This window comes from Mirounga leonina, unplaced genomic scaffold (assembly GCF_011800145.1).
Source record: "Mirounga leonina isolate KUSES-001 unplaced genomic scaffold, KU_Mleo_1.0 Mir_154, whole genome shotgun sequence".
Lineage (NCBI taxonomy): Eukaryota > Metazoa > Chordata > Mammalia > Carnivora > Phocidae > Mirounga > Mirounga leonina.
The window spans coordinates 25,663,231-25,678,517 of record NW_023270389.1 but is presented as its reverse complement, the minus strand read 5'-3'; the positions used below and the strand labels follow the sequence as shown (position 1 = coordinate 25,678,517).

General features: G+C 53.2%; 1 protein-coding gene across 5 annotated transcripts in view; it reads right to left on the bottom strand.

The window, feature by feature from the left end:
* The window catches only part of PIK3C2B (phosphatidylinositol-4-phosphate 3-kinase catalytic subunit type 2 beta), a 66,185-nt gene that overhangs the window by 38,854 nt on the left and 12,044 nt on the right, over positions 1–15,287 (bottom strand). For 3 of the 5 annotated variants that reach the window (XM_035010244.1, XM_035010242.1, XM_035010243.1), the window contains exons 2-3: positions 3,803–4,835; positions 439–539 (exon numbers count right to left, since the gene is read on the bottom strand). In XM_035010244.1, the coding sequence (XP_034866135.1) occupies positions 439–539; positions 3,803–4,747 (1,046 nt within the window). In that variant the 5' untranslated portion in view covers positions 4,748–4,835. Of the gene's footprint in view, positions 1–438; positions 540–1,941; positions 2,514–3,802; positions 4,836–15,287 lie in introns of those variants that run through there. The other 2 variants (XM_035010246.1, XM_035010245.1) reach the window with 2 other exon arrangements.

Here is a 15,287-nt window from a genome sequence, read left to right as displayed (position 1 = left end):
CTTGATACATTTGCTACAGCTACAAAATGTTTCCCAAGCCCCGCTGCATGGCAGGGACAGTTCTAAGTTCTACAGTGACAAAGCTTTCTGTGCTCAATTCAGTGGGAAATTCTCCCGGCTCCATTTCCTTTCTCTTTTAGCTCCAGGTAATATACTCTTCGCTCCATCCAGGGTGCATTTGCTCCTGAGGGCAACCGAGCCTGAAGCCACTGGGATAATTTGCCTGTTGGATCAATGGTTGATAAACTTTGCCCAAAATGTGAAACTTCTAAGATTTCAAGAAGCCCACAAACACCTATTGTAGGAAATACCCCATAGCCGTGGATTGAGATTGATTGAATATGGCTCTTCTTCCTTCCTAGAGAAAAGTTCTGAGTGGGCTGGCCCTCCTCCCCAGCCCCCAGAGCCCTCCCCAACACCCCATTCTTTAACTCTTACACATCCAGCATGTGGCAAAATGCAGCAACTTCCTCATCTCTTTCCTCTGAGACCTCAAACAATTCATGGCCATTGGCAACAGCATGGCGCCGCGAGTCCACCTTTAAGAGAAGAGCAGCTGACTCAGTGCCTTTTCCCTCACCGCACCCCCTTCCCACAGGCTGCTCCCAGATCTAAACCCTGAAACTCTGGGTGTAGAGGCTTTTTAAGCACTGAACATTCAGGGGCACAGGAAAATGTGGGAAATCCGGGAATATCTTTATCTGCTGTCCTAGGAGACCGGGAGCCAAGGGGGAAAAAAGAGAACTTGCAGCCTTGGCGGAGGCTGGAAGTCTGGGTGGAATGGACAAGAATGTGGCCAAACCTCCCCTCCTGGGGGGGGTGGGGGCGGCCAGCATCTAACAAGCTCAGCCCCGGCTAGGCAGCACGCAGCCCTGCCGGTCCCTGGGCTGGCTTTCTGGGGTGCTCCAATGGGTGTGGCAGCTATTTGTCTCCATCCCACGTGGGGTCCAGGGCCAGTGGGTTGCCCAAACAGTGCCCAGGGAAGCTGGGCCCAGGACAAAGGCCTCAGCATCCACAGCGAGCCCCAGGGACCCAAAGCAGAGAGAGACCGAGAGCCCTCAGATGGAGGCGGTGACTCCGGCCTGTGCCTTCTCGGTCAACGCGATTTGAGGAAGAAAGCATCAAAGCGGCTTTCTGGGCAGGAGAGAACCTGGAGAAGGCTTAGCTGCTCCTGGCTCCCGAGAGAGTTCAGCTGGAATGTCGGGGAGCCTGCCTGGGCCCCACTTTCTACCCGGGAACCTGGGTGTGGTGGGGGGGATTCTCGCAGACGAGACGCGCCCTGTCTCCCAGCACAGGGCGAGTGCTAAAGAAGCCCTTGGCAGCTCTCGGCCCGAGGCCCGCAGCAGGGGCCCTAGGGAGGAGGAAGTGGCGGGGCAGCTGGGGCCCTGCAGGTTCCTGCCTGACAGGCCAGCCCACGGGGACTGCAGCTCAGATGGAGCCCAGCCTGCATCCGGTACCGCGGCCACGGCCGGCAGCTGCTTCCGGGGAGCGCGGCCTGGGCTCGGAGCAATGCCTCACCTCTCGCCCTCCCCGCTGGCTGTCCTCCTGTCCTCCTGTCCTCCCGGCCCCCAGGGCCCCACAGCAGCCACTGAGCACCTCATCTGAATATCCAAATTGTTTCCTCTGAGTGACCCCTCTCATTAGCCTTGCTCCCAGGGTGAGTGTGGAGGGGTGCAGAGGGGAGGGCGCGGCGGGGGCGGTTGGCACGTGAGGCCCTTGCTCTGCCAAGTTCCAGCCTGTGTCCCACTCACAGCAACAGTGCCAGTGTCAGCAATTAACCCACAAAAGTGAGGGGGGGACAGAGACAGAGAGACAGAGAGACAGAGAGACAGAGAGAGGAGGGGAAGGCGAGGGGGATAGAGAACAGAGTGGCTACTGAAGGCCATTTCCATGCCCTTCAGTACCACCCCCTGGCTCCGTAAGAAAACAAAAGCCACTTACGTCTGCGCGGCTGGCAGGCCCTGGTGGCATCACCCGACGCCGGCTGGGGGGATCTGCCGGGCAGAGGCTCGCAGCGGGGGCACCAGGCTGGCATATGGAGCCGACCATTTCCAGAGCCGGCTCCGCAGGCCTGGGATAAGGAGGGTCCCTCTGTCTGAAAGCCCGGTGGAGGCGGGGTGGCGGGATGGGCCGATGGTCCGAGAGGCCCCCCTGCCCGGTGGGATGAGCCCCCACCCCGAGCTGAGGGGGGGACGACCAAGGCCGCATTCCCCCCCACCCCAAGAACTGGCAAGAGCTTTTTGCTCTGCCCTAGCTTCTTCAAGGACACTCTGGACCAAGCTCCCTCCAGAACCCTGGTGACATGCAGGGGTTAGGGGAAGGGTGCGGTGGTGGAAGGAGGCAAGAGAGATAGGGAGCAACAGAGGTGACCACCTACCCGGGTGACCTGACTCTGAGCAGGCCCCGCTCTGGGTGAGGAACTGGGAGCTGGGAACAGGAATCTCCCTGTCCCTATAAATAGCGGGAGCAGCCCCACCTCTCGGAGCAGGGCCTTTAAAAAGCCCTGAGCTCCAGAGTCGTGACTTCTCCCAGAAGCCGATTCTGCTTTGGGGGACTCTCTTAGCAGAAGCACAGGAAGGAAGGACCACGTGACTTTCCCAGAGTTGTGAAGGATCCCAATTGCTGGGACACAGGGCGGGAAAGCCCCCGTGTCTCTTAGACAATGGATAAGGAGGAAACAGGGATGGAATGAAGTGGAATGCTGTTCCTACGGAAGCCACTGGCTGTAAGATACCTCTTGACTCCCTCTGGGGTCGGGGCCTCCAGAACCAAGGGTGAAACTCCAAGTGGCCTCAGGTCCCACCCATGGAGATACTGCTGACACTCTTTTAAACCAGAAAAAAGATCAAAGCTGTCCTGGAACCTACCCCATACTTCCGTGTGGCTACTTTGCTATTTTATACTGTGTACGGATAAAAGCAAAATGATCATTGTCACACTGCATATCTTTTCTAAATATTTTCACTGTGAAAGCAGGTGGCCGGTGGGGATGGCTGGGCAACAATGTGAATGTTGCTAATGTCACCGAACTGTACACGTCAGATTGGCCAAGATGGTAAATCTTGTTCTGTATAGTTCCCCACAGTAAGAGAGAGAGAAGGAGAGAGAGACAGGCAGAGAGACAGAGGGAGAGATAGAAATAGAACCAAAGGGACAGAGGGGAGACAGAGAGAGAAAGGCAGAGACAGAGGGGGTAGAGAGACAGAGAGACGGAGAGACTGAGAGACAGAGGGAGACAGAAGAAGACAGTGAGCAAGAACCAGCAAGCTTTGGAACAAGAGAGACCAGAGCTGTGTGCCTTGGACTATCCAGTCCAGGATTGTTGAGGGGTCTGGACCGGGGTCTGGGGACCAGCGAGCACTAAACACTGGTTAATGCCATGATTGAGCCTATCACCACGCAGCACTTTGGGCAAAGCAGGTCAGAAAGCAGAAGCAACCTGCTCCAGTCCACAAGGCCATTTGGCCACAGAGTCCCCACGAATCCCCTCAGCCCAGTACCATCCTTACCTCCGGAAGTGAGCACACGCTAGGAACCAAGATTCCAAAACACCTGCCCCCCGCAAGCGCTGTTTGGGCACAAAACTCAGCCCTGAAAAGGAGCCCCATCTCTCCTGGTGCCCCTCTTCCTCTCCCCAGCCAGGGCCCAGGGGCCAGAAGACAGGGGCAGAGGGGAGGAGAGGACTAACGGGGTGAGTGGGTAGCAGATTTGGATTTGGAACAACAAAGATGAAAGAAGGACTACTCTGTTTCCCGAATGGCGCTTGGAAAGGAGAGCAGAAGGAACGCAACGAGGTCCTCACCGGAGCTGCGGAAATCCGGCGGTTCTTGCCTGGGGTCTTATTTTTCCCGTTGGCGTAGCGGGAGGTATAGGTGCGCGGCGGCACCTGAGGGGGCATGGTCTTGCTCCGGGCCACGGGTTTCCCAGGACTGTCCTTGCCGCCAAAGTCCAGGGGCCCCCGGCCCTCCTTCCAGCCCCTGGTAGTGTCACGCAACATCTCCGCATCGTAGGTGGACTTCAAGTTGAGCCGCGTGATCGCATCATTGATGCCGTCATAGTCCACAGGCCCCAGGAGGCGTCCCGGACCCCCACCCCCCCGCTCCTCTTCCTCCTCTAGGATGCGACGCCCCAGCAGTTTGCCCGGAGGTTGCTCTACCAAAGAGAACGTGTTGATGTCATTGGGCTGGGAGATCTTGGAGGATGAGGGAGACCCCTTTCTGGGAGGCAGCGGAGGGGTGTCCCAGATAGAGACGCGGGGAGGCAGAGGAGGTGGGGACAGTTTCTTGGAAGAGCCATCTATGTCCCCCGGTCCTATGTCCCCCGGCGACAAAGAGAGCCCCTCATCTGAACCATCAAAGATGTAGAGATAGTCTCGAGCCAGAGAGCCTTTGGGCCAGGGATCTGGGCCAGGCTGGGAGCCCTGGGAGGTAGAGTGGTTGGATAACCCTTCCTGCGGGGAGAGTGAGTTGTAATTGAGGGTAGGATCGGAGCCAGAAAGACCACGTAAGAGCTTGAGGTCCTTCTGCCTTCCTGCCGGCTTGCTGTAGAAGTCTAGGACGGGCTCTTCCCAGCTGATGAGAGAGGAGTCTGTGTTCTGCTTGGCTCTGCTCTCCTCCTTGTCGTGCCGGAGCCGGGACAGCGCGTCGTACTCCATCTGCAGGGCTTCGGCCATGGCCAGCTCCTTGCGGCTGATGCCCACCGACTCCAGGGACTTCCAGTGTTCCCCATTGCCCTGAGTCGAAGACATGGTGAGGACGGGGAGCGGAGGAGACAAGGAAGTCTTCTACTTCCTCCCAGTGTCAGGTGTACAGGATTCTGGCATGGTGTCTGGGCACCTGCAGGTGAGGGGTTAAAAATATCATTCAGCCACAAAAAGACTTGAACTAATAATGTGACCTGGGTGACATAATCTGGGCCGCTGCCTGCTTCTCCAGTGGCTACAACAGATGGAAAGAAACAAAAAGATGGAGAAAAAGAGAGATACCAATACAACTCTACTGAATACATCCATCCACCTTTCCATTCATCTACAGATGTCTGGTCCTTTGCTCCCACCCTCCTCTCTCTCCCGTGTATCCCGAGGAAAGAAGGAGGCACCTTGCATCAGCCAAGAGAAGACGGAAACAGGGGCTCTTCGATCCGTTTAAAGAGGACCGTTCTTGGGGTGCCTGGGTGGCTCAGTTGGTTGGGTGTCTGCCTTTGGCTCGGGTCATGATCTGGGGGTCCTGGGATCAAGCTCCACATCGGGCTCCCTGCTCGCAGGGAACCTGCCTCTCACTCTCCTCCCTGCTCATGCTCTCTCTCACTGTCTCTCTCTCAAATAAATAAATAAAATCTTAAAACAAACAAACAAATAAATAAAATAAAGAGGACCATTCTCATACACTGGTGGGGAATGTGAAGTGGGGCACCCACTTTGGAAAACAGGCAGCCTCTTGAAAAGGTAAACATCCACCTACCATATGACTCAACTATCCCATTCTTAGTCACTTATCCAAGAAAAATGAAAGCACATGTCTGCACAAAGACTCACATACGCATATTCATGGTAGCCTTATTTGTCATATCCCCAAACTGGAAACCCAGGTCTGTCCATCAACAGGGGAATGAATTAAAAAATGTGATTATGTCGACAAAATGACACTAACTTAGCTACGAAAAAGAATGAATTACTGACACATGCACTAACATGGATGCATCTCAAAATAACTATATCTGAGTAAAAGAAGCCAGACAAAAAAGTATGAATATGTAGGATTCCATTTATATAAAATCCTGGAAAACGAAAACTATCTACCGTGACAGAAAGGAGATCAGTGGTTATCTGGGAAGGAGGGAAAAGAGAGATGGATGACAAAGAAGCTTAAAGGACACTTTTGGGGGTGACAAATATATTCCTTAGATTGTGGCAATGGTTTCACGGCTATATAAATATGTCACAACTTAATTGGATTGTATGCCTTAAATAGGTACAGTTTATTGTATGTCCATTATACCTCAATAAAGCTATAAAGTGAAAGAGAGTCCAATGAAACAGACCTTGTAACCACTCAGACTGCACTAAGATCCTCCCCAAATACACCAACATGAGCAATAAAACAAAGCCTGGCAACAGGTGAGAGCCGGGTACCTGATGGATTACAGGCGTGCCTTATGGATTCCCCTTGGCCCTCAGGAAGCCGGGCAGGAAGGCAGGACCCCCAGGCCAGCTGGTCCTGGCTGCAAGCAGCCCCCTTCACACACTCCAGAGTTGGTATCCTTTTCTTTAGAGGCCATGACACAAAGATAGCACTGAATGAACGGTTGTCGGGACAAGGCTAGCCTGGCCCAGCAGTTCTCAACCTTGGTTACCCGTTAAAAACACCGGGGGCACTTTTTAAAAGTGCTGATGCCTGGGTACTCTTAAGAGATTCTAATTTAATTGGTCTGCGGTAGAGCAGTGGTATTTTTTAAAACCCCAGGAGGTTCTGGTCTACAGCCGAAGCTGAGAACCACAGACTTCTGTGTGTATATGGTTCAGATTAGGTTGGGGGAGGCGAGTGTGAAGTGGCCACTTCTGACCCTTAGCGCCAGCAGCCAAGAAGTTCACGATTTCATACAATTCCCAAAAATGATTCATTGTATTGTACGGCTTTACCCAGCAGGTAATCAACATGAAGCATGTTGTTCCTAAAAAAAGAAATCTGAAAACATCAGAAGGAAAAAGGTTCAGGTAGATACTCGGGCGGCAAGCTCTAGCAGGTCCCAAATGAGTTAGGACAAAGGTATCCCTTGACCTGAGGTGCCTGCCCAGGACTCTGGTGTCTCCGTCAGGCCCAGGCTCAGAACCCTGGCCTGGAGGGCTGAGGCTAGCTTAGAGAATCTTAGCAAGTAGTTCCCCAAAGACTGAATAGCCCAAGCCCAGTCTCGGGGCATAGCAAGTGGCTCTCTGCCTGTGGAGTTTGTCCACCCTTCAACAACTTCTTATAGATTACTTTTTACCCCCAGAGGGTAAGAGGGAGTCTTACCATTTGAAATTCAAAGGAATTGGATGAGCAGATGGAGAAACCCAGAACACAGCTCCTGGGACTTGGGAAACTGGTCCCAGGAAAAGGTCCTAGTACTTTAGACAGGAGACACCAGATAAATGCTCAAGCTGGACCAAGCCTTTTATTCCAGAGAGTGTTAAGACTCGGGGCCTCATTTTTGGTCACACACACACACACACACACACACGGCTGTCTCCTCTCTGGCTGCACAATTTCCTGGACTCTGCCATTTCTGGGCTTCTCTGTCCTTCCAGAAGTCAGGTCAACCTATGCTCACCCAGCTGTCCTTGGTGTCACAATCTCCAGGAGGCATTCCCATCAGCAGTGAACACCAGGGACATCGAGTGTGACTGGGGTCCTGCCACCAGGACAGCAGGACGTGCCCTGAACACCTGCTGTCCTGGGATGAGGCTGATGCTCAGGAATCCCGGGGGCGGGGGGGGGGGGGGGGGGGGGGGGGCCTCTGTTCCCATGGGCAACTCAGCCCCTGAGCATCTCTGCGCTCCAGTCGGTGTCTGAGGCTAATTAATTAGTACAGTGATTCTGGGACCCCAGGCTCAGCGCTGCTCCCCTGGAGCTCAAGGCCCATAGGGATATGACACACCGTCCCAGGGCCACAGGGCCTGTGACCTCAGGAACAGAGTCCCTCTTATCTTTACCTCTTCTCCACTCAGATGTGGGACCTCTGACAGAACCTTCTGGGTCTGGTTGGCCTAGGGTAATAGAAATTCCTTCTTCTAGTCATGGGTGGCTGAAGGAACAATTGCTCTGTCCTGAACATGCTGAACACAAGGCACAGGGAGTAGAGCTGTGCCACCCTTGAGTCCAGTGTGATCCCAAATCTTTCCTTTCTGGAGGCTCTGTCTGGGTTTGGTAATTCCATCTCTGGTATGGCTCTAAAGCTCATAGGAACAGCTTCTTCTTGGGTTTCACTGGGCACTGCATCAGGCTTTTTAACCTGCAGGACCAGACCCATGATACACAACTCATGACTATAATAATAATAACAAATCAAATGATTTTAGAAACAAGTTTATAGACCCCTATTCAACTGAAAACAGAAGGCATTTCTTTTCCATTGTTTTTCCATCCATGCTTTTAACCCTAAATTCCATCCATTTTCTCTCTGCAATAAACAGAGATCTGACCAACAACAACAACAACAAAAAAGACGCCTAGGTGGCTTAGTTGGTTAAGTTGTCAACTCCTGATCTGGACTCAGATCATGATCTCAGGGTCATGAGATGGAGCCCCATGGCAGGTTCTGCGCTGGGTGTGGAACCTGCTTGAGATTCTCTCTCCCTCTCCCTCTGCCCCTCCCCAACTCCCCACTTGCATGCGTGCTTTCTCTCTCTTAAAAAAATAAATAAATAAAGATTTGCCTTCCTTCCGCCAGGCACCATTATGAAGAGGAAAACTGAAGCCATCGGAAATATTCTAACTTCCTGCCTCTCTTACACACCAATTTATCCACACTTGCATGCAGTCTCCCTTTCTTCATTTCAGTCTCAGAGGAAGTGGGTTCCTGCCTCCTGCTGAGGTACACAACCTTCTTGTGCTCTTGCCCCATTCACTGGCTCTCCTCCAGGAGGATGCCCCATGAGCTTCCCTTCCCTCTGCTGTACCTTCACCTCTTCTCCTTACTGGGGTCTCTCTCTTCAGCACATAAACATGTTAAGGCTGCTTCTAGCCTTAAAAACAAAGAATGAAACAAAACAAAACAAAACAAAAAGCCCTACACCCTAAGCACTTTCTCTTGCCTTTTTGCCTTCTAGCCAGTACCTTCTCTGTCTTCCTTCCCAGCTAAGCTCTACAAGAGCACAAGACACGTGAACTTTCTCAATTCCCATTTACCCTTCAATTCACTGTAATCTGGCTTCTGTCCCCATCCTTCTACGAAAACTGCCCCAGCAACAATGCCCAGGGCCATCCAGTTCCACAGGTCTTTTTTTTTTTTTTTTTTTTTTTTAGATTTTTATTTATTTATTTGTGTGAGAGAGAGAGAGCATGAGCAGGAAGAGAGGGGGCAGAGAGAGAAGCAGACTCCCCGCCAAGCAGGGAGACGAGGGGCTTGATCCCCGGACCCTGGGATCATGACCTGAGCCAAAGGCAGATACTTACGGGGCTGAGCCACCCAGGTGCCCCTCCACAGGCATTTCTATCTGCCCAGACATGGCTACTACATTTCGCTCTCTAGACCCTTTCCTTCTTCCCTAAACCCTCTACCCCTTGGCTTCCGTGACACTACTCTTTTCTTGTTCTCCCCCTCCTTCTTGGTCCTGCTCTTCCTTTGTCCACCCCTGAAATGTTGGTGTTGGCTCAGGACTCCATTCTCAGCCACCGTTTACACCCTCTGCTCGGGCAACCTTGTCTCTCATCTCCTATTCGTTCCACTCATGTGTCAGAGCATATCCAAAGGGGTATCTCGCCCCTCAAGTTGATATGCCCACCCATATCTCAAGCCCCAAATGTCCACAACTGAACTACCACCTTGTCCTTCCCCTTCCCACAACCTCTCCTCTCTCCTGGTTCCCCACCTCAGCAAAGGGCACCAGCCAGTCGTCACCCCAGCTAGAAACCCGACAGCCACTCCAGATTCGTCCGTTGCCTGGCCCCCACAGCCAGTCATCAGTCTTCCTCGTGAAGCGACTTTTCCTCGCGACTTTTCCTCATGAGTATTCCCGAATCTAGTCGTTCCCACTATCCCAAGGGCAGCAGCCCTCATTGAGCCCTTATCTTCTCCCATTTAAGCTATTGTAATAGGCTCCTAACAGTTCTTCCTCTTAATCTGCCCCTCCTTAAGGAGAATGCTTAAGGCATTCTCCCCAGAACAGCCAGAGGGCTCTTTCTAAAAGGTAAACCTGATCATCCCACTCCCTGTTTCCACCCCTTCAAAAGCTCTCTATTTGCTTCCTTTACAAATCCTTTATCACCTGCCCTATCTTCCTCTCAGCCATTCATTGCCAGGTACTCAATACCTCCCTGATTTTGTTCAACATCTTCCTTCCCCTGGGCATGCCCTTCCCAAATCACTCTTGCTTTCAGCATGTGGGACTCAAGTAACTCACCCAGCTGACTTTGCTCAGACATCACGTTCTCCAGGAAGCTTTCTCTGAACCCCCAGATTGGACTAAGGGCTGCTTCTTTATGCTCCCAATAGTACCCTTTACATACCTCAAATACAGTCTTAAAATAGTATATTCAAAATTAAATAGGTATGGATCTGTCACCCCACCACCACCACCATTACGCTCCTTAAGTTCCAATTCACCTCATTTCTCTTGAGAAACGTACTTGAAATGGGATGGAAAGACAGCACTTTCTGGTGGAAAGGGTTTTTAGACATAAGACCAGTGATCAGGAGGCAGCTGGTGCCCTTCCTTGGGTCCTACAAACACGGGACTGGGTATCACCTCACTGGGCTGGGTTTGGCATCTGTAAGGACAGGGTGGGTGGACAGACAAGACCACCCCACAAAATGCCTTCCAGCTCTGGGCCTCTGATTCTAACCCATTGGTTTCCTTGAGTCAAATTTCTCAGAGGACTCCAAAGTCACATCCCAGAGCAGCCTTAGCCCTGGGAGGAAAGAGAAGAAAGGCCCACAGGCGATCCAGCAGGCCTGGCTCCTGAGGTTCTTCCAAAACTGGAATTCAGACGAGGAAAGCCGAGCTACCCCCCTCTAACCACCGTCCCCTGGCGCCTGGCCAGGAATCCACCAGACTGCGTGTCAGCCGTGCAGAGAAGGAGGCCCAGCCTGCTGACAGGTCCCCCGCGCCAGGGGCCACACTGGCTCTGCTCACTCTGATGCTGAGGGACCTGAGGTGAGGAGGCGGACAAGCAGCAGGACCAGGAGAGCCACCCCCGACGGTGGAGTGAAGGTACAGAGCGCAGCCACGCGCAGCAGGGGGGAAAGACAGAAGTCAGGAGCAACATTCCCAACAACCTGGAGCTGGAGCGAGCTGGCTTCCTCGAAGAACTCAAGCCCCAAATTTCAGTTTCTGGGACGGGTGGGGAGACAGAAAGCATTTTAGGAATCAGATTCCCGCCTCCCCCTCCCCTTCCCAATTTAGCTCCCTCTCCCCCAGCCTCTGCTGGGTTGACAAATTAGAAATTGCTCTGTTCCCTTAGTCCTCAAGGGCTCCCGGGGATTCTGGAAAAAATTCACGTAGGGGCGCCTGGGTGGCTCAGTCGTTAAGTGTCTGCCTTTGGCTCAGGTCATGATCCCAGGGTCCCGGGATCGAGCCCCGCATCGGGCTCCCTGCTCAGCGGGAAGCCTGCTTCTCCCTCTCCCACGCCCCCTGCTTGTGTTCCCTCTCTTGCTGTGTCTCTCTCTGTCAAATAAAGAAATAAAATCTTAAAAAAAAAAAAAAAAACTTAAAAAAAAATTCACGTAGGTCCCAGGGAAGAGGTGGGGTGGTGAGGGCCAGGGTCTCTGCAGCCCATCCAGGAAGAGAGAGCTGGGGTCACTACTACGGTGTTGCACAACTCCAGGGGGCAGCCCCACATTGGAGTCTATGAGTGCCACCCTCTGACCACAGCAAAGAGAACCATGAGAATGGCACCCCCTGGAGTTGCCCACCCTGGTGGCACTGGCTGTGTTCTTTTCTCAGGTCCATCTTTCAGAGAGCAGATGCAAATTGTCTGGGAGACCACTCTCAGCCAGGTTCCCTTCACCACCCACGCACAAGCGCTCACCGTCTACACCTCCCCACATCGGCGCGCTCTCTTTCTCTGCTTAACCATTTGCAAGGAAGATGCAAGCACTTCACCTCTAAACACTTCAGCCTGAATCTCTGAAGAACTAGGACACTTTCCTACATAAACAGACTCCATTAGGACACCCACAACATTTAAGGTTGACACGATAATATTATCTAATACACAGCCCACATCTGAATGCTCACAATTGTCATCTGGGAAGTTTTTCACCAAACGTACGGATTCCGGGCCCCTCGTCTGGAGGGTCTGACTCAGCAGGGTGAATCCAGGGACTCTGACCATTTCAAAGCCTCCCAAGCAATACAGATACGCTGCCAGGTTTAACCCTACGGACCACAGTTTCAGAACTGCCAGGAAGACAAGAGGCAAGTGGGGGGAAGGGGACCCCACCAAGCCCCAGGCAGTCAGCTGGTGAAGGAAGAGGGCATGCTTATGGGTGAGCAGGTCGGTGCCAGGGTCTAGGCAGCACCAGGCACCAAATAGTCCACAGGGCTGCCAAAGGATGGCTGGAGGCCAGTGGGGGAGGAAATGGGGTCAGGGCAGAGCCACACAATGGTCTGGAGTCAAGGGCGGAGAGAAAGGAGAGGACACTCCCGCTAGTGAACTGGCTCTGCTCAGTCCCTGTGCCAGAGAGGGTGGGGCCCCAGGGGCCAGCAGTGATCCCAGCTGTGGGCAGAGCGGGCCTCCTGCTGCCTGGTGGGAGGGTGCCTTTTCAGAAGGGCTCTGCTCAGCCTGATGGGTCTGGGTCATCTCCTCCCACCCAGACCCACAGAACTGAATCTTGATGGCCACTGAGTACCAGCTACATGGCAGGCGCCATGCTTGTCCTTGAAGCATTCAGATGACCTCAGCACAGTTCCAGGGAGCTTACCATCTAGCAAAGGTGACAGGCGTAAATAATTCAATCCCCTCCCTCCCTTGGGGCACAAAGCAGGGCAGCACCGCATGTCTTGGCAGGGAACATGGCGAGCCGTCAAGCAAGATGGTAAAAAAATATATGAAGGGTCTCAAGCCCCCAGCCTTGGGCATCCCACCTTTTAGCAGTTTTTAATAATGGAAGAGGACTTAGTTCTAGGACTACCTAGGAAGGGACCTTCAGCACCTCCTCTCAGAATAAATGGGTCAAGGAGTTAGAAGCCATTCAGACTTAAACCCTTTGGCTTCCAGAGTTTTGTCTTCAGAGGACCCCTGCCCCTCTCCACCTCCCAACACCCACACTCACCCACACCCAAAATCCCACTGGCTCTGTAGCCAGGGACCCATCCCCCACCCCTTGCTCCATATACTTGCTGCCGGACTGACCCACCTACCACGCCCCCGCCCCCACCCCCAGAGGCTCAGCTTTAGCAGGGAAGGCTAGCGTGCCTTGTGTCACGAATCCAACAGGCAAGTGTATATGAAAGGTCAACTCCCTGTCTCCCTCCAACAGATAATCCACCTGATCCTGGCTTCTGCATTGAAAACCTATAGGTTGTGCACAGGTCTGCGAGCTTCTTTGATGTCAGGCCCATCATTGGATCACATGCACCAATAAGGTCTTTTTCTTATCTATGTTCCCTCTCTGTGGCTATCACTTGGTTCCAAGTGTGGGAAGACAGAAAACGACTGTCTGTGCTTTTTTCCTACTCACCCAGCCCCTCTCTAGCATCCTCTTGGCCAGATTAAAGCAGCCCCACATGGTTCAGTCTTTGCTATTGGAATCTAACTCTCCATCCCTGGATTCCCTGGGCCTACCCTGGACATTCCACTCAATTGAAGCCAAAGTTGATACCAGAGTTAGTAGAGGGCTCTCTGGGTCCTAGGAGCGCAGAGACGGGTGCTAGGAGCCTGTGTGACATGGCTAGATAGGGCTGGGTTTGCATTCGGAGCCTGAGAGTCCTCAATCCCAGCTCAGAAACCATGGGTGCAATTGGTTCTGTACACACACACACACACACACACACACACACACCCTGAAAATCACCGATCCTACCACAAACCCTGCAGATTGAGGACTTGAGTAAGAAGAAAGTCAGGGATGGAAGAGTTCAGGCAGCTCGTGGCTCCTTTCAAAACTTTCCTTCCTAGAGCTCTCGATGTAGATCAGACACTGGGAGCTGGCAGTCAGCTGAATGGAACCCCTGGCAAAGAAGGAAGAAAGGTCTTGGCAGCATATGGCTCTCTACTCCAGGAACCATCCCGGGAGCCAGAGCAGCCACATCTCCTCTCTGTCTGGTCTGAAACTCCACCCCCCCCACCCCCCACCAACCCTCCCCACCTGCCCTGAGCCACCGCAGCCCATAGAACCAGCCCTTCTAGTTCTGATCAGCTGGGTTCCCTGCAAGCAGCACGGTGGTTAAGAATTACTCTTCCAGCTTTCTTGGCCCTCCAGAGAAAGGCAGTGGGACAGGATGGCGGTGGGGACAGGGAGGGGGGGAAGGAGCTCCCTGGGGTGACCTTCCCTGGCCAATCCTGGTCTCCAGCTGAGAGGATTCCTAAGGAAAGCTCTTTACAAACAAGATTCACACCAGCCCATCCCGTGTCAGAAAAACCACCCCAACATTGCCAAACACCAACATCTAAAAAACCTTAATCTCTCTGAGGGTATGGGAGACCCCATGAAGGATAAAGGAAGCCCCTCTGGGAGGAGGATGTAAGAAAGTGGGTGGCGTGGGGGATGGGCACACAGCTGCCCTCACGGCCTTTGCCTCCTCTCTTCAGCTCTGCTACACAGTGCCATTTGCTTCTTGCAAACCGAGGCCTCCCGCAAGGCCTGTGCTGTCCCCTGTCACCTGCAGCTCGATCTCCAGTCCAGCTTCCCCAGCTTGCGTCCGTTGGAATCCAGTTCTCCAGGATTCCTGTGTGGGCTGGGGAAACTCCCTGGAGGCGGCCAGCCCATTAAACAGAATCCAGAAAGCAGGTCACTACTGTTCCCATCCAGCCATGGCACCAAAGGGAGAACAGAACACACCAGTCTCTCTGCTCTGCCTGGAGGATCCACCGGAGGGAAGAGATGAGAGGCAGTGTGGAGACACCTCACTGCTCCCGTGCTCTTGCCCAAGTCCTCATGCGGGACTCAAGTCTCTTGAGTCTCTTGCCCCTGTCCAGAACACGTGTCCCCCTCAGTGTGGCCCAGCAGGCAGCCTGTCCCGGGCTGCGCGGGGCTAACCTATCAGAGTCTGCAAGACTCATTATGGCCCGAGCCCATGGCAAGGGGACGGGGTGTATCTTGGGGTAACTGCAGAGGCACTGGACTAACCAGAGTACACTGAATACTGCCAGTGGGACCTCCTCCAGAAGGACATCCTTGCTGGGGATCAGAGCTTGGATTTTTAGGGAGCATTTCCAATGAATTCAATGCTAACAATGCTTTGGTTGTTTTCTGGTAGCAACTTCTTAGACATCTGAAAGGCTCTCTCTCTTCTCCATGACAGGGTCCTCCTGTCTATTAGAGACGAGCAGACCGAGGCCCACTAAGTGTCGGTGACTTTGCCCTGGGTTTCACACTGGAGCTGTGGCAGAGTGGGGAAGGGTCCACAGACCCGATGTGGGGAAGCTACA